This window comes from Bison bison, unplaced genomic scaffold (assembly GCF_000754665.1).
Source record: "Bison bison bison isolate TAMUID 2011002044 unplaced genomic scaffold, Bison_UMD1.0 scf7180017864332, whole genome shotgun sequence".
NCBI classification, from domain to species: Eukaryota; Metazoa; Chordata; class Mammalia; order Artiodactyla; family Bovidae; genus Bison; species Bison bison.
This window is the reverse complement of record NW_011494904.1, coordinates 760,048-784,054: the sequence shown is the minus strand read 5'-3', so window position 1 is coordinate 784,054 and position 24,007 is coordinate 760,048. Positions and strand designations below refer to the sequence as shown.

General features: G+C 40.4%; 1 protein-coding gene across 1 annotated transcript; it reads right to left on the bottom strand.

The window, feature by feature from the left end:
• Positions 1-502: 502 nt before the first annotated feature.
• Positions 503-18,570, bottom strand: LOC104998600 (UPF0235 protein C15orf40 homolog). The gene is given in 6 exon segments (XM_010853856.1): positions 503-774; positions 777-803; positions 806-847; positions 928-946; positions 4,557-4,684; positions 18,372-18,570. Coding segments are annotated over 6 exon segments (687 nt in total).
• Positions 18,571-24,007: the final 5,437 nt, after the last annotated feature.

Below are 24,007 nucleotides of genomic sequence, written 5' to 3'. Positions count from 1 at the left end.
AAAGTGACACTATGAAGCAGTGTGACAGGTTTCCTCTGTCACTTTTAAACTGGATTAGAAGGTAGTCCCCAGGATTCCAGTAATGCTGTGGAAATATTACCATTTTAATTTACAACCAGGATAAAGTGCATTCAGCGAGGAGCCAAGGGATCCAAGTTCTAGTTGCCATCTTGCACCGAGTGATCCTGAATACTCTCAACTTCTGAAGTCAGAAGCCTCATCACAAAATGAAAGGGGCTGAATCAGGCCATCCTAAATATCCTTTCTGGCTCTGTACTTTGTAATTCTGTAAAATCAGGGTAACATGTCCCAAGCTGTTTGGGAACAGGGATTTGAGAACCTAAATTCCATGTCCAATACTTTTAATCTTCATACTTCTTTTTTGAGTCCTGTTCTTATTAAATTTACCTGTCTATTCTGTGTATTTAAGTATATTTTAACAGTCTCTCCATCATTAGCAATAAAAAAAGTTTCTCAAAGACGTACTTTGCGTGTCTTGCTTTTATTTATTTTCAACTTGCTTTTTCAGTTTCTCCAAGATCTCTTCTGGAGGTGTGGAGGCCAAAAGCCTCACCACTTTTTCAGGAGATTTACCGCCCTTATCCAAAACCACATCACTCTTCCCGAGTTCTAAGACCTTGGAAAGACAGCGGTACAGCTCTGCGTTGGCCTCTCCCTCTGTCGGAGGCGCTGTGATGTCTACACTCACAGCCTCACGTCTGTCACCGGCATTTTGTTTGGAACCAGCTTTGGCATGGATGGCTATGGTGACACGCCTTTACGATCGACTGCCGCAGGACCTGAGGGGAAAGTGGTCTTTCTGGCTCCCTGCTCTGGCTTTTAGCCCACCGGCCCGCGTCTCTCCCGCGCTCTACAACCCGCATCACTGTGCCCACCATCCAGCAGCCACGGGAACTGCCGCGGGCCTGTTCGTTGCTCCAGCTTCCTTAGGCGTGTCGGCGCCAAAGGGGGCCGGGTGACAGCCCGAGAACCAGATCAGCTTCCAGCAGCCTCAGCCCCTGGCCTCGCCGCGGCATCCGGCCAAGGAGGTGCTTCCTGCAGAGCTGAGTCCATTCACTCATCCAATTGTGCATCCACACCGAGTAAGCCAATCAGTGCCTTACCTCTGGAGGTAGGCTGGAGCTTATGTCGTAAATGACCCAACTGTACTGAAAGGAGAGTTTGGAGTGAAAAACCTATGAAACAGAAAGCAAGCTTCCTCGGGTGTTGCTGGCAGCCATTTTAGAACCATGAGGAAAACACTTAGGATGGAATCGACCCTGCTGATGGAAGATGAAATAAGAAATTTCCTGGATAATATCTCTAAAGCACTAACCCTAATGTATTTTTGGATTGTTATGGTTAAAATAATTATATTTGTTTAACTGAGCCCGTTTGAGTAGAGGTGTTTATTACTTCAGTGGAACACTTTCTGACAGCTCCATTGTGTAACACTCCTAGACTCTTCAGCCCCAGTAACATGACACCTGCCATCTGCTGAAAGATCCTTCTAACCCCAACTGTCTGATAATTTAGGGATAAGATCATAGACTGATGGATCTAAGTGTTGTTTCCTCCAACAACATTTGACTCTTTGATATTTGATTATTTTCTATATCATCGAGTGGACATCCTTTCAAGATGATACGTTTTATCTTTGAGAAGCACAACTCTAAAGAGTTTTTTTTTTTTTTTTTTAATTGAGCCAAGAAAGATAGATCACTATGCTAAGAACTCTTAGTAAACTGTCATTTAATCTTCAGACCCACCGTATAAAGAATGTTACTGTTGCTGTTGTTTTTAAGACATATTATAGAGTTAAGGGAATAAAAGCTTTGAAGAATGAAGTTGTCCATGGCTACAAAAAGGTAAAAACAGCACAGTTTATACACAGTTCTGTCAGATTCCCAAGCTGATTGATGTTCTTTGTAATTATTTTTAAATATGGTATCAAACCAGTTACTAATTCATTTTCTTTTTTTTTTCTTTTACAGAGCATTTACTATTACATCCCTCCTTAATTTCCATTCTACATGAGAATCTTTGTCAATTGCTTTGATAAACACTGAGATACTATGTCTGTCATAATTTTTTTCCCATCACAATTCTAATAACTTAGCAGAAAAGATTCTTCTGATAGAATTTATAGTAAGATAAGTGATTTATCTTTGAGGTGGACAGCTGGAAGGAGAAGTCGGGGACAAGATCCAATAACCTCACACTTGATTTGAAACAAGATAAACATCTAGAAAGGGTGTGAGTGTATGTGTATGTATTTGTGTGTGAGAGTGAGCGAGAGATACTGTGAGTATGTGAATGAGTTTGTGACTGTATTTGTGTGCATGCATACAAGAAATTTGGAGCTAGCAAGAATCACCATCTATCTTGTCTTTTCCAAATTTAGTAGTTCAAATGTATATCCAGAAATGTCCAGGTTTTTCTCCCTTTTTATTGTCTTTACATGGAAATGAACAGACTAGCAAATCTGAAGTTGCAAGCATAGGCCAAGAAAGATTCAGAATTAGTTTCTCTCTCTTATACCCTAAATTAGCTGAGAAGTGTCAGACTGTTTCCACAAATTGGCTGAAATTTCCACAAATTATTTTTGAAAGCAGTAAGTATTCCAGCTTTTCCATCCCCTTTCAGAGTTCATTTTCAGCCCCCAGACAGCTTGCTGAGCCAATCTGCTGGGTCCTAGTCCTATTGTCTGTCCTCAATACATTGCAAGAATTTCCCCCATGTTGCATTCCCCAGACTTCTATTGCAGCACTGACTCTCTGTGTCAGTTGTAAAATTCAGCTCCTCTGGCCTGCAACTTGCCTTGTATCTCACGTCTTTGGTCAGGTCCCACACTTTATTCTGTATAGGTTAATTCTTGCCATCCCTTCAGCTTACCTTGAAGTCAAAGTGGGTAAGTGATTAATAGTGATCCAAAGCCAATTAGGGGCTTCCCAGGTGCTGCTAATGGTAAAGATCCTGTCTACCAATGCAGGAGACCTAAGAGTCACTGGGAGCTTGGGGTTAGCTTTAAAAACTGGAATACCAAACAGAAAAAAATGTAGAAACCCAGGCATATTCACTGGCCTAACATGGACAATTTAAGAAAACGCTACAGCTTTGGGATAAGAGTAGAGACATGGAGATACATCAATTTTTATTATCCAAAGGTAAAAATGAAATCCTGGTTAAAGAGATTGAAGAAGAAATGATCTTTTACTATGTATATATTATCTATTAACAGGGTATGATGGTTCACAAACAGGGGCCCTACCTCACCCTGTCTGAATATCATAATTATCATGATATTCATTAGCCTGAAGTTCTATTTCTTGATTACTGGAATAGCTCTTTTTATACTTCAGGGTGTCTACTTTTCAGCTGTGAGACTCTGAAAAAATTACACTTGACCCTTGAACCATGTGAGGGTTAGGGGCACTGACCCTCCACGCAGTTGGAAGTCCAAATATAACTTATAGTTGGCCCTCCATATCCACAAGTATCAGTACTTACTATTGAAGAAAGTCCCCATGAAAGTGGGCCTGTGCAGTTGAAACCCCTGAGTTCAAGGGCCAAGTGTACTCATCTTTTCTGTGCTTCACTTTTGTCATCTATAAAGTGAAAGTGAAGTCGCTCAGTTGTGTCCGACTCTGCAACCCCATGGACTGTAGCCTACCAGGCTCTTCCATCCATGGGATTCTCCAGGCAAGAATACTGGAGTGGATTGTCATTGCCTTCTCCAGGAGATCTTCCCCACCCAGGGATCAAACCCGGGTCTCCCTCATTGCAGGCAGACGCTTTACCATCTGAGCCACCAGGGAAGCTTTGTCATCTATAAAGAGGACTAAAAAAGTGCACAACTCTCTGTGTGCTTGTTTTCTTGGTTGTCTGCCAGCTCTAGGAAGCAAAAAGTGAAGTTTGGGAAACTTGAGTAAATTGTTCAAGGTTAAATAGGTAAAAAGTGGCCAATTAGAGTCAACATGGGCCTTTTGAATATCAAGGCTGTGGTGGTAATTACATTCTAAGTGATTGGGACTCACTCCCTGACATACTCTATCCTTTATGTGTTTAGCTCTAGGATGATATCATGTTACTTAATCCTTCTGTGTTTTACTTTTTTCATCCTAAAATCAGGATGACTGGACTTTCCTTAAAATAATTTTACAAGGAGTAAATAAATTACATTAGTTGACAGTTCTCCAGAGAAATATAACCAAGACATTTATTATAAGGAACTGCTTAACATAATCATGGAGCTTGAGGAACCTCAAGATCTGTAGTCAACGAGTCAGAGACCCAGAAGACCCAGAACTGTAGTTTCATTTGTGTTCAAAGGCCTGAGAACCAGGGATGCTGAGGGTGTGAGTTCCTATCTGAGGGCAGAAAATGGATGTCCCAGCTCCAGCAATCAGGAAGGAGAGGTTCCCTCTTCCTCAGCATTTCTGTTCCACTCAGGCCTTCAGTTGATTGGATGAGGGCCACAGACGTTAAAGAGGGCAGTCTGCTTTACTCAGTCTTCAGATTCATATGTTAATCTTATCCAGAAAGACCCAGAATACTGTCTGACCAACTTCTGGGCGCCTTGTGGTCCAGTCATTAATATTTATGAAGCTCTTTGTACAGTGCTTGGTGCAGGATGAGAGATGGGAACTGTCAGTTTTACCTAACAGCATGAAGTTCACAAGTCCTGAGAGAATGAATCAAAAACAAAGGGTGTAAGCAGTATGTGCTTTCAAGCTACTTTATATAAGAGAGGACATTCTACCTTTGGAAAAGCCTCAGTGAATTATTTTATGTGTGTCTCATTCAGATGTCTGTATGTTTAACTGGCTAATTTGGCTCTGCTCTCATCACTAGTTTGAGCCTGACTCTGAATCTTCATTGAACACATTTTTTCCATCCTATATAGCTTTCAGTTATCCGCCTGTTCTCAATTCAGCATTGTTCTCTGTTGGACCAGTTTGGTCGCATTCTAGGTGCTCGCTTGTCTAAACTGGTGTCCCGATCATTCCTTCAACAGCTGCCTGAGCATTTTCTTCTTCTTTTTTTTTATAATCATAAGATCATTTTATTATAAGGTTATCCCACAAATTATTATTCTCTTAATTAACCCCAAGCCAATAAAACAGAAATATCTGCTGATCTGTGATGATGCCCGTCAATGGGTAATGACAGGTTCTTCAGCAGTTCAAAGAAACAAAAAGTAGGCAGTTTCTCTCCTTATTGGCAGTTCCCAAAGATACTGGCAGGGGTGTTCATCATTATGACTTACAGCAGCCTCTTTTTAAGATGGTGTAGTTCCAGTGACTGACAGAATCTAATGACAGTTATTTTTGATTTCAGCACTGGTGGTCATTGCCAGACATAAAGGTTCCTAATGTTGATTTCAGTCTGTGATTTTGTAGGTCCCTTGCCATGTCCCTTTGGTGTATTTCACTTCCCCAAGCAGTGTTTAAGTCTTTAAATAACTGAACATCACAGTGTAACCACCTCTGTATCACATACAGAGGCTGTGGGATTTTTGACCACAAGGATAATAGGAAATCACACTGAAGCTCCTAAAGCAAGTCTACATCCATGTCACTTCTTTGCTAAAAGATCTACAATCATGCTCCATTGCTTACAGATGAAGGCCTGACACATTGACATGAGATTGTTGTTGTAGTCACTCAGTCGTGTCCAACTCTTTGTGACCCCATGGACTGCAGAACACCAGGCTTCTCTGTCCTTCACCATCTCCTGGAGCTTGCTCAGACTCATGTTCATTGAATCAGTGATGCCATTCAACCATCTCATTCTGTGTCATCCCCTTCTCCTGTATTCAATCTTTCCTAGCATCAGGGTCTTTTCCAATGAGTCACTTCTTCGCATCAGATGGCCAAAGTATTGGAGCTTCAGTTTCAGTCCTTCCAATGAATATTCAGGATTGATTTCCTTTAGTATTGACTGGTTTGATCTATTTGCAGTCCAAGGGACTCTCAGGAGTCTTCTCAAACAGCACAGGTCAAAAGCATCAATTCTTTGGCATTCAGCCTTTATGGTCCAACTCTCACATTCATACATAACAACTGGAAAAACCTTAGCTTTGACTAGAGGGACCTTTGTTGGTAAAGTAATGTCTCTGCTTTTCAATAAGCTGTCTAGGTTTGTCATAGCTTTTCTTCCAAGGAGCAAGCATCTTTTAATTTTATGGCTGCAGTCACCATCTGCAGTGATTTTGGAGCCCAAGAAAATGAAGTCTGTCAGTATTTCCATTGTTTCCATATGTATTTGCCATGAAGTGATGGGACCAGATACCATGATCTTAGTTTCTTGAATGTTGAGTTTCAGGCCTGCTTTTTCACTCTCCCCTTTCACTTTCATCAAGAGGCTCTTTAGTTCCTCTTAGCTTTCTGCCATAAGGGAGGTATCATCTGCATATCTGAGGTTATTGATTTCTCCCAGCGATCTTGATCCCAGCTTGTGCTTCATTTAGCCTGGCACTTCTCATGATGTACTCTTCATGTAAGTTAAATAAGCAGGGTGGCAATATACAAACTTGATGTACTCCTTTCCGAATTTGGAACCAGTCCATTGTTCCAGGAACATTGTTCCTGTTCCATTTGAACCAGGTCTGGTTCAAAGTGTTGCTTCTTGATCTACATACAGGTTTCTCAGGAGACAGATAAGGTGGTGGGTACTCTGGTATTCCTATCTCTTAAAGAATTTTCCACAGTTTGTTTGACCTGAAATAGAAGGTTTCAAAATTTGAGGCCTCACATTGACTTTCCAACTTGATTTTCAATCTCTCTCACATCCATCTTACAACTTCTCACTGAAATCTCTCTTCCTTCCTTGTTTACTAAACTAAGCAATTCTTTACTTACTCAGGCATGTCCAGCTCTTTGCAACCCCATGGACTGTAGCCCGCCAGGTCAGGCTCCTCTGCCCTTGGAAATTTCCAGGCAAGAATACTGGAGTGGGTTGCCATTTCCTTCTACAAGCAATCTTCCCAACCCTAGGATCAAACCTGCATGTCGTGCATTGCAAGTAGATTTATTTATTTATTTATTTTTACTGTTGAGCTACCTATGGAAGCCCATAAACTAATACCTAGCCTTTAATATTTTGCTCAAATATCATTCTTTTGCACTCCCCCAGGTAATGTGACTTGCTATTTTGTATATTTCATATCTCTTAATACATTGGCAAAACCCTTTTTTATCCACACCATGTAGTTTAACATTATATTATTATAAATACATGCACTTATATTTATATCTGAGTCTGTTTGGATCTTCTCAAGGATAAATGTTGCATTCTGCCTACATACATTTGATCATCCTCTCTCTCATTATAGATATATTATGCCTGTTAAAATAGTGGGCATATAATAAATGTTCCTTAAATATATGTTGAGCACTTGTAGTCCATGGGGTTGCAAAGAGTTGGACACGACTGAGCGATGGAACTGAACTGAGCGCTTGTATCCTGGGCTCCCCGTGTTGTTCAGTCCCTCAGTTGTGTCCACCTGTTTGCAGCCTCATGGACGGCAGCACGCCAGGTTTCCTTGTCCTTCACCATCTCCTGAAGTGTGCTCAAACCCTTGTCCATCGAGTTGGTGATGCCATCCAACCATCTCATCTTTTGTCATCCCCTTCTCCTGACTTCAGTCTTTCCCGGCATCAGAATCTTTTCCAATGAGCAGGCTCTTCACATCAGGTGGTCAAAGTACTGGAGCTTCAGCTTCAGCATCAGTCCTTCCAATGAACATTCATGGACTCCCTTATTCTCTCTTTTTTAAATTCACTGACCACCCTGTCCTCTTCCTCCATTTACTTCATTCCTTGCATTACTGTGTCAATCTGGTATTGCTTCTGGAGGTTTCCAGAGGGCTCCTTCAAACATCAGAACTTGCATTTATCAACCACTTTTCCAAATCCTCCCCTAACCAGTGGTTGGGAGTGATGGAGATAAGGACGTGGCAAGAAAGTTTTGCACAAACATTGAGAAGGAATCCTTAATATCACACCTGTTTGGCCCTTCAGGGTATTAGAAGCAGTGAAAAGCACTTTAACACTTTCTGAATTGTCCTTCTGTGAACTTCAGTACAGACAGAAGTCTCAGTAAACACGTGTAGATGCAACTTACTTCTTCCTCCTTATTTGTTCATTTTTCAAAATGTGTAAATAAAAACTGTGATCACAGTGGAAAATTGTGAAGATAAGCATTTTCCCCCTCAAAAACTCTGGTCAAGGAAAAAACAACAATAACAACTACTGTGCATTGTGCATTTGCTGTGTGTCAGACACACATGCTGACTGATTTATATACTGTCTTCTCTAGCAAACTAAGCCTGTGAGTGGGCAGTTTAGGAGTCCCATTTAACAGGTACTTACGTACAGAAGACCTGGTGCTTACTGAGACTGAGGAACGTGCCAGACTCACAAACACAGGGAACAAACTTATGGTTATGAAAGGGGGAGGGGCTAGGAGAGGGATAAATTAAGAGTTTGGGATTAGCAGATACAAACTGCTGTATATAATACAGATAAATAACAAAGACCTTCTATATAACACAGGGAAATATATGCAATATCTTATAATAAATAGTAATGGAAAAGAATATGAAAAATAGTATGTATGCATAACTGGATCACTTTGCTGTGCACATGAAGCTAACAAAACCTTGTAAATCAATTATACTTCAATTTTTTAAAAAAGAGAAACATGCCACAGCTGTAGAGGAAGAGAGTATCTGTTATTTTGAGATTTGATTTATTTTGAAACAATGTTGACAATAGATGTAGTCTGCTGTTTTTTAAGCATAAACATTAAAGAAAATAATACAACTGCAAGAAAAAGGATGCAACTGCTGTGTTCTTAGCTTCAGATCAGATCAGTTGCTCAGTCGTGTCCAACTCTGTGACCCCATGAATTGCAGCACGCCAGGCCTCCCTGTCCATCACCAACTCCTGGAGTTCACTGAGACTCACGTCCATCGAGTCAGCGATGCCATCCAGCCATCTCATTCTCTGTAGACTGTCTTGATCAAGGTTGCCAATGATGGGTTAAAGGAGCAGGAGATTTGTGTCACAGCTTGTTTGCTCACTAAATTAGCCATTAAGGTCTTTATATAAAATGTCTGCCTCCCTGGGTATTACACATCTGTCATGTGAAGGTGGTAAGACAAGAAAAATAATAGAGTCTACAAGGATAGGAAAAAGTTAATTTCACCGTGGCTCCCTTTGTAGTGCAAGTTCCTTGATTTAAGATCCGAGGCACTTCAAAAGCATTGTGAATTTGGAGAAGTAATACATCAGCTAAAATCTAGAGGCTTAAGACTTGCACTTCTTCACCCCATCAGGCTTTGTGTGATATGTAACAGAAAATGTCTTTTCATTAGTAGAGTTGATAAAATTAAAACTTTTCTTGATTAATATTCTCTTGCGAAAATCAGTTACTGCCATGGATTTACACTGCAGATTTGCCATAGCAGTTCTAATTTCTTTTGTGCTGAAGATTCAGCTGATACAGATTTTATTTAATAAGGATAATTGTTGTTGAAGGACTGAGTTGGTTAATATTCCTGAGGTATCTCTGCTTGCAAATCTAAAAAAAAGTTAGAATCTCTGCTACTTGACAATGACCTTCAGTGATATTATGGGGCTTTTTAACAAGTCTCGTTCAGGGAGCTGGTGCAGGGAACAGGCTGTCGCATTGTTGCAGGCAATGCAGTGTGTAGCAAAGGTACATGCCAGATAACTGAATTAAATCCTGAAAAAGAACACAGAAGTTTCTGCTATTCCACTTAGCTTTTCAAACTGGCTGTTTGTAATAATATGTCTGTGAATGCATTTAATCTCATCCAGAAATCAAGTTTATTTTTGCATTCTTATGTAAAATATTTTTAGATGTAACTTTTTTTTATCCCTGTATGGTAAATTAACCCTATCAAGGCACATTTGTTGCAATGGAACAGCTAATTCACAGGTGCTGCATGAGACTGGACTCATTTCCCATAATAGATCACTGGCTTTTCTCTTCATCATCTGGCCCCATTTCTAGTCTCCTCTCTCATTCTCTAATTTTGATCATTTCTTTCTATAGCTTCTTCTGAAGAAAAGTGTATTTTTCCCAAAGGCAGATTTATGAAAGGAAGAATGATTAATTCTTCAAAGGAAGGCTAACTTTTAAGATGAGTTATTTATAATATTTTGAAGGATATCTAAAGCTTGTGATCAATTATCTTAAATCCTTAGATATATAACAATCAGGTAAGGAAAAAAAAATGTGTGCATTAGGTAGGAAAACATGACTTTTTCTTGACAAATTCACTCCAAATTAGATTTGTTCTTATTTTGTAGAATCAAGCATTCTTATTTTCTCTTCCAAGGAGGGTCAAATATACTCTTTTAGGGAGGAGAGAACCTTGCATTTACCTCCCAATTTATCATTTAAATAGGGAATTGAGATTCATTAAAGAAATCAGCTTTTCTGTGGCAATCCATATTTGAGGGGGAGTTCTTGAAGAGGCATTTTTCTGTATTATTTTAAAAGCTAACATTATTTCTCTGTTTGTAGGGCCTGTCTTCTCCTATCAGGTCACCCAGGTTGTAACTTTGTGTTAATAATAAGCATATTTTCTTTTCCCACTGAACTTCCTGAAGCAGTTTTTCTTCAAAAGCAGAGGATATACGTTGACTACCTACAGTAGTCTTACCAAGAAGCTCCTCGGGGCTCATGGTAAATACATTTTTGAGTTAACCTCTTTGGAGTCCCCTGAAAGGCTGATAAAAGCAATAGACTCTCCTGAGTTCATGTTGATATCACGCTTACATATTTTGAACACTACTTCAGGAAGTCCATCTTCAGAAGGCTATCTTTGAACTCCAACTAGGAACTGCCATTTCAGGACTTGGTTCAGCCTAGAGTGGGGTTCTACACTGGGTTCAGTCTAGAGTGAGGTCCCAGGATGTCTTATCTGGAGTATTATTGAGCAAGAAGGAGGAGGAATTAAAAGGATGTCATTAAGTGTCAAGTAATGCCATGCTGTTGCTGCTGTTGTTCAGTCACTAAGTCATATCCAACACTTTGGGATCCCCATGGACTGCAGCACGCCTGGTCTCCCTATCCTTCACTATCTCCAGGAGTTTGTTCAAACTCATGTTCATTGAGTCAGTGACGCCATCCAACCATTTCATCCTCTGTCACTCCCTTCTCTTGCCTTCAGTCTTTCACAGCATCAGGGTCTTTTCCAATGAGTTGGCTCTTCACATCAGGTGGTCAAAGTATCAGAGCTTTAGCTTCAGCATCAGTCTTTCCAATGAATATTCAGGGTAGATTTACTTTAGAATTGACTGGTGTGATCTCCTTGCTGCCCAAGGGACTCTCAAGAGTCTTCTCCAGCACCAGAGTTCAAAAGCATCAATGCCATGTCAAATGACAAATGATGATAGCTACCATTTCCTGAACCATTTTTAATGCCAGCTACCACTGCCTGGCATTTCTGTGCCAGACATACCTACTCTATGCACATTTTTTTTTAAATTAACTCAACAATTCCTGCCAGTTACCAGCAATATACACATTTAAAAATAATGAAAATGGAGTTTTGAAGACAATGAGATGCTTGTTTAAGGCATGTATTGAGAATGTCTTCAGTTGTAAGAAAAATAGCACCTAATTAAAATGAAATTAAAAGACGCTTACTCCTTGGAAGAAAAGTTATGACCAACCTAGATAGCATATTGAAAAGCAGAGCCATTACTTTGCCAACAAAGGTTTGTCTAGTCAAGGCTATGGTTTTTCCAGTGGTCATGTATGGATGTGAGAGTTGGACTGTGAAGAAAGCTAAGCTCCAAAGAATTGATGTTTTGAACTATGGTGTTGGAGAAGACTCTTGAGAGTCCCCTGGACTGCAAGGAGATCCAACCAGTCCATTCTGAAGGAGATCAGCCCCGGGATTTCTTTGGAAGGAATGATGGCTAAAGCTGAAATTCCAGTACTTTGGCCACCTCATGTGAAGAGTTGACTCATTGGAAAAGACTCTGATGCTGGGAGGGATTGGGGGCAGGAGGAGAAGGGGACGACAGAGGATGAGATGGCCGGATGGCATCACTGACTCGATGGGCATGAATCTGGGTGAATTCTGGGAGTTGGTGATGGACAGGGAGGCCTGGCGTGCTGTGATTCATGGGGTTGCAAAGAGTCGGACACGACTGAGTGACTGAACTGAACTGAAAATGTGCAGAGTAATAGAGGACTTTTGTTCTCTCACGGTTAAAAGTCTGTCCACAGGCAGTTGCTGGCTTTGAGAAACAGTAGCACAACACTGGGGTTCTGAATCAGCAGACCAGCTATGCTTCTGACTTTCTTCTCATGCTCAAAGCATGGCAGCCTCAACTCTAAGGAAGACAGTGACAAAACCAGAAAAAAAGGGGGGCTTTCCCAAGGGAGGACATTCGTTTCCAAAATTTTTTCATCATATTTTCCTTACATCTCATTGATTAGAACTGGGTCACCCATTCCTTCCTAAACTAAGAGGAATATTGGAAATGTTAATGCTTGTCTTATTTATCTGAAGTGGTTCTAAACCAAGGGCAATTCTGTTCTTTAGTGAAATTTTGGCAATGTCTGGAGACATTTTTTGCAAACTTTGGGGTGAAGGTGATAAGTATTGGATGAAACATCACAGTGTTTTATGTTATAGTTTCTTTTTCAGTGTCTCACTTAAGTGATCCAATTTATAACAGTTTCCCTTTTTAGTTAGTACTGAATATCTGCTTGAAAATTTCTTTGGCATCTTATAGAAAACATGAAGCCTTAGTTAAGACTGGGAGTTTACTTCCTAAGCACAATTCTCCCACTGTATGAAGAAGATTCTGTTATGAAGTACATACATAAGGATCACTATATTTAGGCTAAATTTAGTTAATTTATATTAAATGAGAAAAATGCAGAAAAATAATATATACCACATACAAATCTCAAAAAACAGGAAACAGATTTTATTAGATCACTCTTTAGCCTTATCTTGGGGCTTTCCTGGTGGGTTAGATGGTAAAGAATCTGCCTGCAATGCAGGAGACCTGGGTTTGATCCTGGGTCAGGAAGATCCCCTGGAGGATGACATGGCAGCCCACTCGTGTCCATGCCTGGAGAATCCCATGGACAGAGGAGCCATGGTGGGTTACAAAGAGTAACCATGGGGTTGCAAAGAATAGGACATGACTGAGCAACTAACACTTTCACTTTCTTTAACCTCATCTTAAGTACATTACTTTTAAAACTGTTTCTATGGATTCAGGGAGTAGTTTTCCTGGAATAGCTGCAGTAACCCTGACTAAAATGAAAATCGAGAAAATGAAGAATCAGGAGCACACAGGGCAATAAAACTATTCTGTGGATGCCATAATGAGAGATACATGTTCTAGTGAAGCTGTCCAAACTCATAGAATGGACAGCTTCAAGAGTGAATTCTAAGGTAACCTGTGAACTCCAGTGATAAACATGCATCAGTGTAAGTTCATCAGCTGTTGCCAGTGCACTAGTGGGGAATGGGTGTTGATAATGGGGGTACTATTTATGTGTGGGGGCAGAAAGTGTATGGGAAATCTCTGTCCTGCCGCTGCTCAGGATTCCTGGGAACCTAAAGCTGCTCTAAAAATGTGAATCTTTTTAAATGGAGGATCAACGATAGGTGCTAATAGAATATATAAATGGGGATGGGTACGTAGAGACTTCTTCCATGGTATTTAATCATGAGTATCAGAAAGGATGCTCATTGTCTTAAGATGTTCCTGAGAATCATCTACAGATAATGAAAACTAGGAAAGTTTCAGAAGACCAAAGACCTATTGATTTCATCATGTCATTAGAAAGGAACAATTGCTGGTCACACAAAAAATATGTTTTAACTTTACATAGCATATTATTCAGATATTCCTGATTCTTTTGAACTGTGTCAATTACTCTAAATTTTCACTAAGAACATTAGAATTTCATACTTTTAATTTTTATTTTTTCAATTCTCCACCAATTTAGTTGGTTTACAATGCTTTGCAGCATGAGAAAATTGTGCATGGGGGAAAAACTTTATTGTGTGAGTTTCTGAGGTCATGGGTTTATGTGTCTGTTGGACTAGTACATGAATGGATGATTTAATTATTCTTTTTAGTGGTGACCTATTTCTATGGCATTTTTATTTTGGAATTTACAAAGACTAGTCTCTCTCTCCTTCTGGGGCAGTCATAAATATCAAGGAAAAGAACGATAGGGAAAAAATTCCAAAACTAAAAGACAATGCTGGGAAACAAACCCAATTCTTCTGACAGCAGCCTTTCAAGCCAAACTCTTGCTTTCTCTTGTAAATCATGTCTTATAGCATTTTTCTTTTTGTCAGAGTGTGTCATGATAATGGAAAGTTTTCTGAGAGCCCCTTTGCAGCAGGTGCATTTGTTAGAATTCATTTACTGTTTGCACCAATCTGAGGAAGTGGGTACAATTATCCCCATAATGCAGATATAGTCACAGAAAAAGGAAAAGGAACTTACATATGTTTATTTAGCTAGCAATTCACTGGGAGAGCTAGAGTTTGAAAAAGGGCAAAGTCTTGGGTTAGATCTTTTCTTGTTTCAGTATGTTATGAAAATGAAATGTTTGCAAAGTTATTTTGGACTTTCTTCTTTTTATCATCCCCTTGCAGCTGATTAATCAACAAATCCTGTTACTTTGACCTCTGAAAGCTTAACATCTTTTCCTTTAACCTTTTGCTAGGGTTTCAGTATTTCTTCTTTCCACCTTCTGCTTACTCAAATCCATCATCTCACTGTCATAGATCCTGAAGTAAAACTGGAATAATGTCACAAATACCCACAGTGCTCAACAGCTCTCAATGGCTTTCAATGGCTCTCCTTCAACCTCTCAACCCTAACTTGGAATTTCTCTGTCCCCAACCATCTGTTCCAAATGAACTTTCCAGTTGTATGGTTCATGATTCTTTCTTAGATTCCTGAGATATATTACTCCTATTTTCTTGAAGATGCTCTTTCCTTTCTGACCCTGCTTCTACTTATCTTGTTTCTTTACCAACATCTGTCTTTGTCTTTCTAAAGAAAAGTGCTTGAAATACAAAAGTTACTCAACAAATATTTCCCCGTTGAAGAAACAAAAATTGAGCTCAAATGTTCTGTCCTTCATAGAGAGTCTTCTGAAACTGTCTCCCCGACTTCACTTACATATTTTCTTACTTTTGTTAATTCCTCTAGGCATAATAGCACTCACTGTTTTTTAAAATGTTGGTATTTCCTTCAGATGGCAAGAGAGGAATAAAATGACATTTTCTAGTAATCATTAGAGTATCTTCAAATTATAATTTAAGAAACTGTAGTATAAAGATAAAGATACTGGAATTGTATTCAGATATCTTAAATGTGGGTTTTGGTTCTGTCAAATAACTTTGAAAATTTCCCAAGTGCCAATTTTTTATAATCAAATTAGATTCAATAATATTTTTGCCATGAGACTATGGTGACGACTAAGGTGATATTAAATAAAAAATTTTATAACTTATAAAGTGCTGCATGCTTTCAAAGCAATATTGATATTCTCAGATTTAAAATTTTACTACCATTCTTGAAGGCTTCTCTAGGCCACGTACTTCACACATTTGATCTCATCTGGTCTTCCCAATAGCTTCGTATTACTACTCCTGTTTTACAAATATATACTGTAAAGTCAAGTGATGGACTCAGAAATCATAAGACCAGGAAGTTAAAGCACTTACATTAAAATCAGTCTCTTTATTTTAAATCCTGAATTCTTTCTGCCACTCATAGGGTCATCTTCACTTGGCAAACATTCATAGCATGAAATGAACAGTTTTAACCAATGATTTTTCAATCTGTCGAGCCAGCAGTGCCTAGGATCAAAGTCAAGATTTATCATTTGGGTGAGTGAGCTGGGTACCTCATCCATGCTCTTAACCTCTCTGTGCCTCAGTTTTCCCATTCATGAAATGGGTGTATTTCTAGTAATTTCCCTATAAGGCTGTTGAGAAAATTGAATGAGTCTTAGCCTTCTGTGTCTTAGGTCTGAGTTTTGAGAAACAGAGCTACAGGCAAAGCTTACTGAACAAATGATTTGTTGAGAGAGAGAGAGAAAGATCCCAAAGAAAGGAGAGAGGATAGGAGGAAGAAACAGGAGGAAAAAGCTAGGCAAAGTAGGGTTCTCAGCAGAAGACTATAATGCCAGACTGATCCCACTGACAGTCATGAACTACAAATGAGACCACAGAGTTGGCCCTAGCTTGAATGAAAGTGGCCTTACTGTGTCAGCCATTGGCTGTAGATTAGTACGGGGAGGGGGCTGTGCATAAATGCCTAGACTCATTGGCTTCCTTTCTAAGGAGGACACTTTCAGGGGGAACAGTAAGCTTTGAGGAGTTTGCAGCCAAGGCAGACGGCAGCTAGGTGTTGGGTGTATCCTGCCACGGATGCAGTTCTGGGCAGCTCACCCACAGAATCTGCTGCAACATACAAAGTGCTTACAGCTGTATCTGGCTCATTGGAAGCTGCCAATAAAGGTTAGCTCTCATTACATTATTTTGCTCGTAAGTCTTCTCACACTGTTTCATATGTTTAGGTTTGGCTTTCTAAACAGAATGTAAGTTCTTTAAGGTCAGGGACCAATTCTAATTCTACCTACTATGCCTCTCACCTGCAGCTATAAATCGATGCCTTGTGATGACTGCCTAGCAGCTCTGATTTATATCTGCAGCTAAGGGTACAACCTCAGCCTACTTTCCTTTTTTCTACTCAAATGCATGCTTTTTATTAAAAAACATAATAATAAATTAGAAATTTATTATGAAATTTTATTGGGGAGGGGAAATCTCCCCTTTCAGAGGTATGTGTAAAAGGATATAATTGTATTTTTATCTGCACCAGACACATTTTTGTCTGACTTTGTGCTCAATACAATTCTTCAAAATTTGTTATTTTCTTTGTGAACCGAGTTTGTCAATATTTAAAGTGGAAATGATTAGACAAGGCAGACATACCCTTATTTTTGCCAATGTAGACTTGTTCTGGAATAATTGCTTTTTAATATCTAAAGCAATTCAATTGATCAGAATATTGATCCTGTTCTCATCTTTGATCATTGTGCCATTGATTTAGCATTATCACTACCTTACCAAGAAGAGTAGAATACGAGGTGTCTTGTGCATTCATCTTTGTTAAAAGATAAATGCATGAGACAGGTCTTAAAAGCTTTTTAAAGTGCAAGATGCTGGAACTGCATTTTCAATCTGCATTCTCTCCTGCTGTTTTATGGAATTTATTGAAAATGTGCCTCTTAGAGGTCAGATCATTTCTTTCTTCAAGTGGAAAAGAAGATATAAGTAATATATTAAAAGTCCTCTGTGAATTAGAACAACCTCATTCTATATTCATATACCCCTCCTCTTGAACACTATGACTCATCAAAAATAAGAATCACAATTCATCTGTTTCTAGCTAACTTCAGACTTTTGCATTTTAAGGTTTTATTGGAACCAAGCATATAGGACATCTTTTTTCCCTTGTTTTCTCTGAATTGTTCCATTTTGTCAGTCTCCTCCCACAAAAGGAAACTCTTACTGTCTTATCTAATTTGAAATCTATTAATTGATTAAAATGCTTCTCAATTCTTCAACTTTTCTGAATGCTTTAGTATATTACTTTTTTTTTAGTAAAACATTCTCTGTATGGACAATATTTAAAATTATCATTTGCATGGTGTTTTTAACAAGTGTAATATACAAAGAGTTGGTGTCTAAAATTTTCTTTTGGTATTGAAAAAAATTACAGTGTTTTTTAAAATAAGAAAATAGCTAGTCTAAATTACATATCATTCTAGTTTTCTAATCTACAGATATGCTACCAAAGATTCTTTTTATGACTAAGATAATATATAAATATGCATTAATTTATTCAGGGCTGAATGCTGTTCATTATGAGTGCTTCTAATCTGCAGAGAAGTTCTTAATGATATCTGGTCACAGTTTGAAGAAAACGTTTCCGCCTTTTTTTGATTGCCTATCTTACAGTTTGAAGTACTTTAGTAAGTCCTCCCTAAACATGAACCATTTGCTTTCATCTAGGCAGGGAAAGTCCCCTTTCATTTATTCTAATTAATTGTTAATAGAGTGTCTCTCTTATTTATTAAAAAGCAATGATAATGATTCAAAAGTCCCTTAGGAAAGGATCTTATTTTTAAGTATTACAGATGAGCCAAACATGAGAAAGTTTGTAGCCCAAATAGGAGTAGCGGAAGTCCTCAGTGGGCGGTGGGATTCAATGGCAGTTTTTAAGCTGGAGGGCTTCTTAAAGCGGTGCTTGAGGGAGACCCACCTGGTTGATGGGGACAAAATTCTAGATAGAGAGGAGTATAGAATAGACTAATGCCGGGACCAGGATGTGAAAATGGAGCTTCTTCTGTTTCACTTTCGGCATTAAGTCCTAAGACTGAGAGCAAGGATGCCAAGTGCCTGTAGGACTTGGTTATAGCACTTGCCCAGGAATTCTCCCCAGACTGCCTTGTGAGGCTCATCACCTCTCTCAGGGATAGATAAAGTGGGTCTAGGACTGGTCAGTAGGGCAGCGGAGAAAACACATCCAGTTCTTTTGGAGGTATTGTTAGAACTCAGAGCATTTCCTCTTTCATCTGAAACGCTTCCATTGCAGCTTAAACCCAGCCTGTAGAGCTTCAAGGGAACATTTTGGAGGGCTTGATATGTATCACCGGGGGTTTGAGGACTCCAAGGGAATGAATGCTTTTACACCTATCTGATAAATTTTAGAATGAGAAATCGTGACTGTCAATCTAAGACAGGAGACTTTTGGGGGAGGGAGCAAGGAGCGGGGGAATAGCAAGAGAGAGAGAGACAGAGATTGAGTCCCATATGCTCTGGAAATGAGCATGAAGCCATGGCGCGTGGAGGGTTGCGGGACTTTCCCTGAGCGGGGTGGGCCTGTGGGAGGGTGCTGGCCTGAGACCATGAGCATGCCTGAGGTCTGGGTGTGCAGTGGGCAGTGACCCAGCGGAGCAGTGGTACCGCCTGAGGCCCAAGGACTGAAGGAGCGCATTATGCCAGGCTTCCCGGGGGAGCCACTCGCCAAAGTCACATGGCAGAGCTGAATGATCCCCCGAGAGAATGGATCCGTTTTGGATGCCTATTTCAAGTCAGAGGATCCAAACACGGACCACGGAAGTTCTGCCCCCTACTCCTTCCTTCCCCCAAAGTTCTACCCCCTACTCCTTTCTTCCCCGGGTCTAAAGCTGGAGGTGTCAACAGCAGTAACTTGCAGGTTGAGCGGGGAGCCGGTGGAGTACAGAACAAATGAAGTCCGCCAAACTTCAGCCCCGCTTGGCAGGTTTACAGATTTGAAGTGCTGTCCAGTTGGTGATGGGAGAAGCTCCAGATGAAGTAAGCTTGGAATTTTGATTATTACATCAAACTAGTTATTAGTACCAGAATGAAGTGTTCTCGTGAACATTTGAAACGCTAGTCAATCTGACTGAAATATATCAACAGGCAAGGATTGAATCACTCTACAGGTGAGGAGACAGTTAAAGGAAAAAAAAAAAGAATTAAGTGACTTCATAAGTTTGCCCAACATCCAGTTCATTCAATAAGATGCCTACCCAGACGTGAATGGTCTAAAATCAGAGGCAGGATTAAGACACTAGGAAGGAAAAAGTAGATATGGACAACATGGAAATTATGAGTAACAATAGATGGTGTGTGATCCATAGTTGATAATGTTCCAGGAAATCATCTCATTTACTTTTTACAACAACCCTGTGATGTAAGAACTATTATCACCGTTTTAAAGACGAGGAACCTGAGACACAAAAATCATCTGCCCACAGCTGCAGACTTAAGTGACTTTTTCTTTCTGTATGAACTCAGCCTATGTTGCTAGTGGACTTCCCTGGTGGCTCAGATGGTAAAGCGTCTGTCTACAATGTGAGAGACCTGGGTTCAATCCCTGGGTTGGGAAGATTCCCTGGAGAAGGAAATGGCAACCCACTCCAGTATTCTTGCCTTGAAAATCCCATGGACAGAGGAGCTTGGTGCAGGCTACTATCCATGGGGTCGCAAAGAGTCGGGCATGACTGTATGACTTCACTTTATGTTGCTAACTACTCCCTGGTACTATACTTGTTTTTAAGAAGGATTCAACAGAATTTTGTGAAAAAGCAGATGTCTGGAGGGAGGCAGAGGGACAAGTCCATGAAGACTCACAGGTTTGGAGCTGTTCTGGATAAAGAAACATTGATGATATCACTGTGAATTAGAAAACAAAGGGGGAAATTAATGGTGGTGTGAGAATGAAATGTTTGAATTTAAATACAGTTTCTTCAATGGCATTGAGGGGCAAGTATCCAGCAAAGAGGAAGAAAGGTGGACCCAAGCTGTGCAAGGGCAGAGATGGAGACAAAAAGGGAAGACATACTTAGGGAGTTACACTGTCACTTCCTCCAGACAATCAGCTACTGCCTTGGTCTGCAGTCCCCTCTCGTCTCTTTGATGATGTCAGAGCTGTGCATGGCTATCTCTGTGCACTTTCTGCTTGATTTTATGACACGTCTCTGTTCCATGATTTTTCCTGAAGGACCCTGAGTAACCTGAGGGTGGGGCCTGTGTCTTACTCACTTTTTTGATCACTAGGTCTTAGCAGAGTGCCTTCTGCCCAGTAGTCAATCAATTAATACATGTTGAATAAATGAGGGGGCAGATGAACAAGAGAATATGAAATAGTGTGTCAGTGACCTCATTGAGGAAGGTCATAAGAGAAAAAATAGGTTTGAAGACAGAACTTTAGGAGTGGATACCATGAGGTAATAGAGATGCAAAAATGGATGACAGATCAAGTGAAGGAAAATAGGAAGAGTTCTGGAAAAGGAATGCAGGAAGAGCTTCCAGAAGATCTATGATGCCCATGCTTCAGAGAAGTTGAGGAGGCTGTGGACCAAAAGCCCAAGGGACTTAAGGAAGTACGGCTTGTGGTTTTCAGTAGTGTAGGGGCTTCCCTGGTGACTCACATGGTAAAGAATCTGCCTGCAATGTGGGAGACCTGGGTTTGATCCATGTGTTGGGCAGATCCCCTGGAAGAGGACATGAGAGCCCACTCCAGTATTCTTGCCTGGAGTATCCCATGGACAGAGGAGCTTGGTGGGCTACAGTCCATGGGGTTGCAAAGAGTCAGATATGACTGAATGACTAAGTGCAGCTACCACGGAGGGATTGTCCAGGTGGCACTAGTGGTAAAGAGCCTGGCTGCCAATACAGGAGACATAGAGATGCAGGTTCTATCTCTGGGTTGGGAAGATCCAGGAGAAGGAAATGGCAACCCACTCAACTATTCTTGCCTGGGGTATCTCCATGGACAGAAGAGCCTGGTGGGTTATAGTCCATCAGGTTGCAAAGAGTCAGACATGACTGAGTGACTTGCACTCATGCAGCTGCTATGAAATGATGGAGACTGGAGTCAAAAAGCTATTAGAATGGGGGATTGACTACAGCAGTAGTAGAATTAAAAAAAAATACAGTTGATGAAAGAGATATAGAGAATAGTGGAAAAGTAGATAAGTCAAATGAAGGATTAATTACTAATTAACTGAAGAGGGAAAAAATAGCATATTTAAGCACAGAGAAAAAGAGCCACTGTAACAGGGTGAAATAAAGATGCTGCCAAGAAGACTTAAGTGAAGTCTTATGACTAAGGAATTATTCATTTTAGAGTCGCTTGCTTCTGTTTCCGCATAACACTTTTTAGAGAGTTGCAACTGGGCAGAGTTAAGGCTTGTGAGAGCAGTGTTCTGTGAGGTGAGCTCAATTTTTACCATATTTTGTCACTTAGCATCTTTTAATCACACTCACTGTATTTTGTTAATTCCCTACATCAGTAGTCAGTCTCATCATTTCTGCCTCTGTGGCAGCTGGGATGAAAGCTTAGGATCTAGATTCAACAACTTAGATGTACCTGAGCTCAGACACACCAAGGCATCAATCAGGGCTGTGTGGGACCTGCACTACTGCCATCCTTAAGCAAGCAAGGCTGAAGAGGTGTCCGGTTCTAGGTGTGGGGGGGTGACGGCTCCAGCTGTGGTGGGGTGATGATTCCAGCTGTGGTGGGGTGATGGTTCCAGCTATGGTGGGGTGATGGCTCCAGCTGTGGTGGGGTGATGATTACAGCTGTAGTGGGGTGATGGTTCCAGCTGTGGTGGGGTGATGGCTCCAGCTGTGGTGGGGTGATGGTTCCAGCTGTGGTGGGGTGATGGCTCCAGCTGTGGTGGGGTGATGGTTCCAGCTGTGGTAGGGTGATAGTTCTAGGGACCATGTTCTGGCTTCACTGGCTGTGATCCCTTTGCTAAAGGGCAGTGGAAACATACCTGCCTGCAGTTCTTAAGTGTGGCTTACATACTCAGTTCAGTTCAGTCACTCAGTTGTGTCCGACTCTTTGCGACTCCATGGACTGCAGCACTCCAGGCCTCCCTGTCTATCACCAACTCCCAGAGTTTACTCAAACTCATGTCTGTGGAGTCGGTGATGCCATCCAGCCATCTCATCCTGTTGTCCCCTTCTCCTCCTGCCATATATATTGGCTCAAACCAATTCTTGCCCTCTTGACAGCTTGGATCCCCATTCTCTGTGGCCCTTAATTCCTCTTCTTCTTAGAGTGCAACTATTTGTGTCCAGGATTTTACCCATCTTAAGCTCGAGAATCTTTAAATATATATCCAGACAATATTCACCAGACCAGACAATTAATTATTAACAGTCAACTATTATTTTCGTAGCCTCTACTCCAACTGCTGGTTGTGGGGACTGAGGAATTTAAAACATTAAGGAGAGTTTAGAGTCGACAGGGAAATATGTGTTATTTTTATCTTATGAAAAGTATTTTACCTAATAAAGTATATAAATAGCCAATTTTATATTTTTTGGTGTACCATTCATTCTTCATTTGCTAGAAAGTCTTTGAGATCTTTCTCTTCTATATTAATGAGATGTTTATAATTTGTTTTTCTTTCTTATGCAGACTGAAATGGTAGGGACCTAACAGAAGCAGAAGACATTAAGAAGAGGTGGCAAGAATACACAGAACTGTACAAAATAGATCTTTTCGACCCAGATAATAACAATGGTGTGATCACTCACCCAGAGCCAGACATCCTGGAATGTGAAGTCAAGTGGGCCTTAGGAGACATCACTATGAACAAAGCTGGTGGAGGTGATGGAATTCCAGTTGAGTTATTTCAAATCCTGAAAGAAGATACTGTAAAAGTGTTGCACTCAATATATCAGCAAATTTGGAAAACTCAGCAGTGGCCACAGGACTGGAAAAGGTCAGCTTTCATTCCAATCCCAAAGAAAGGCAATGCCAAAAAATGCTCAAACTACTGCACAATTGCACTCATTTTACACGCTAGTAAAGTAAGGCTTAAAATTCTCCAAGCCAGGCTTCAGCAATACGTGAACGGTGAAATTCCAGATGTTCAAGCTGGTTTTAGAAAAGACAGAGGAACCAGAGATCAAATAGCCAACATCCTCTGGATCATGGAAAAAGCAAGAGAGTTCCAGAAAAACATCTATTTCTTCTTTATTGACTATGCCAAAGCCTTTGACTGTGTGGATCACAATAAACTATGGGAAATTCTGAAAGAGATGGGAATACCAGACCACCTGACCTGCCTCTTGAGAAACTTGTATGGAGGTCAGGAAGCAACAGTTAGAACTGGACATGGAACAATGACTGGTTCCAAATAGGGAAAGGAGTACGTCAAGGCTGTATATTGTCACCCTGCTTATTTAACTTATATGCAGAGTACATCATGAGAAACGCTGGGCTGGAGGAAGCACAAGCTGGAATCAAGATTGCTGGGAGAAATATCAATAACCTCAGATATGCAGATGACACCACCCTTATGGCAGAAAGTGAAGAGGAACTAAAAAGCCTCTTGATGAAAGTGAAAGAGG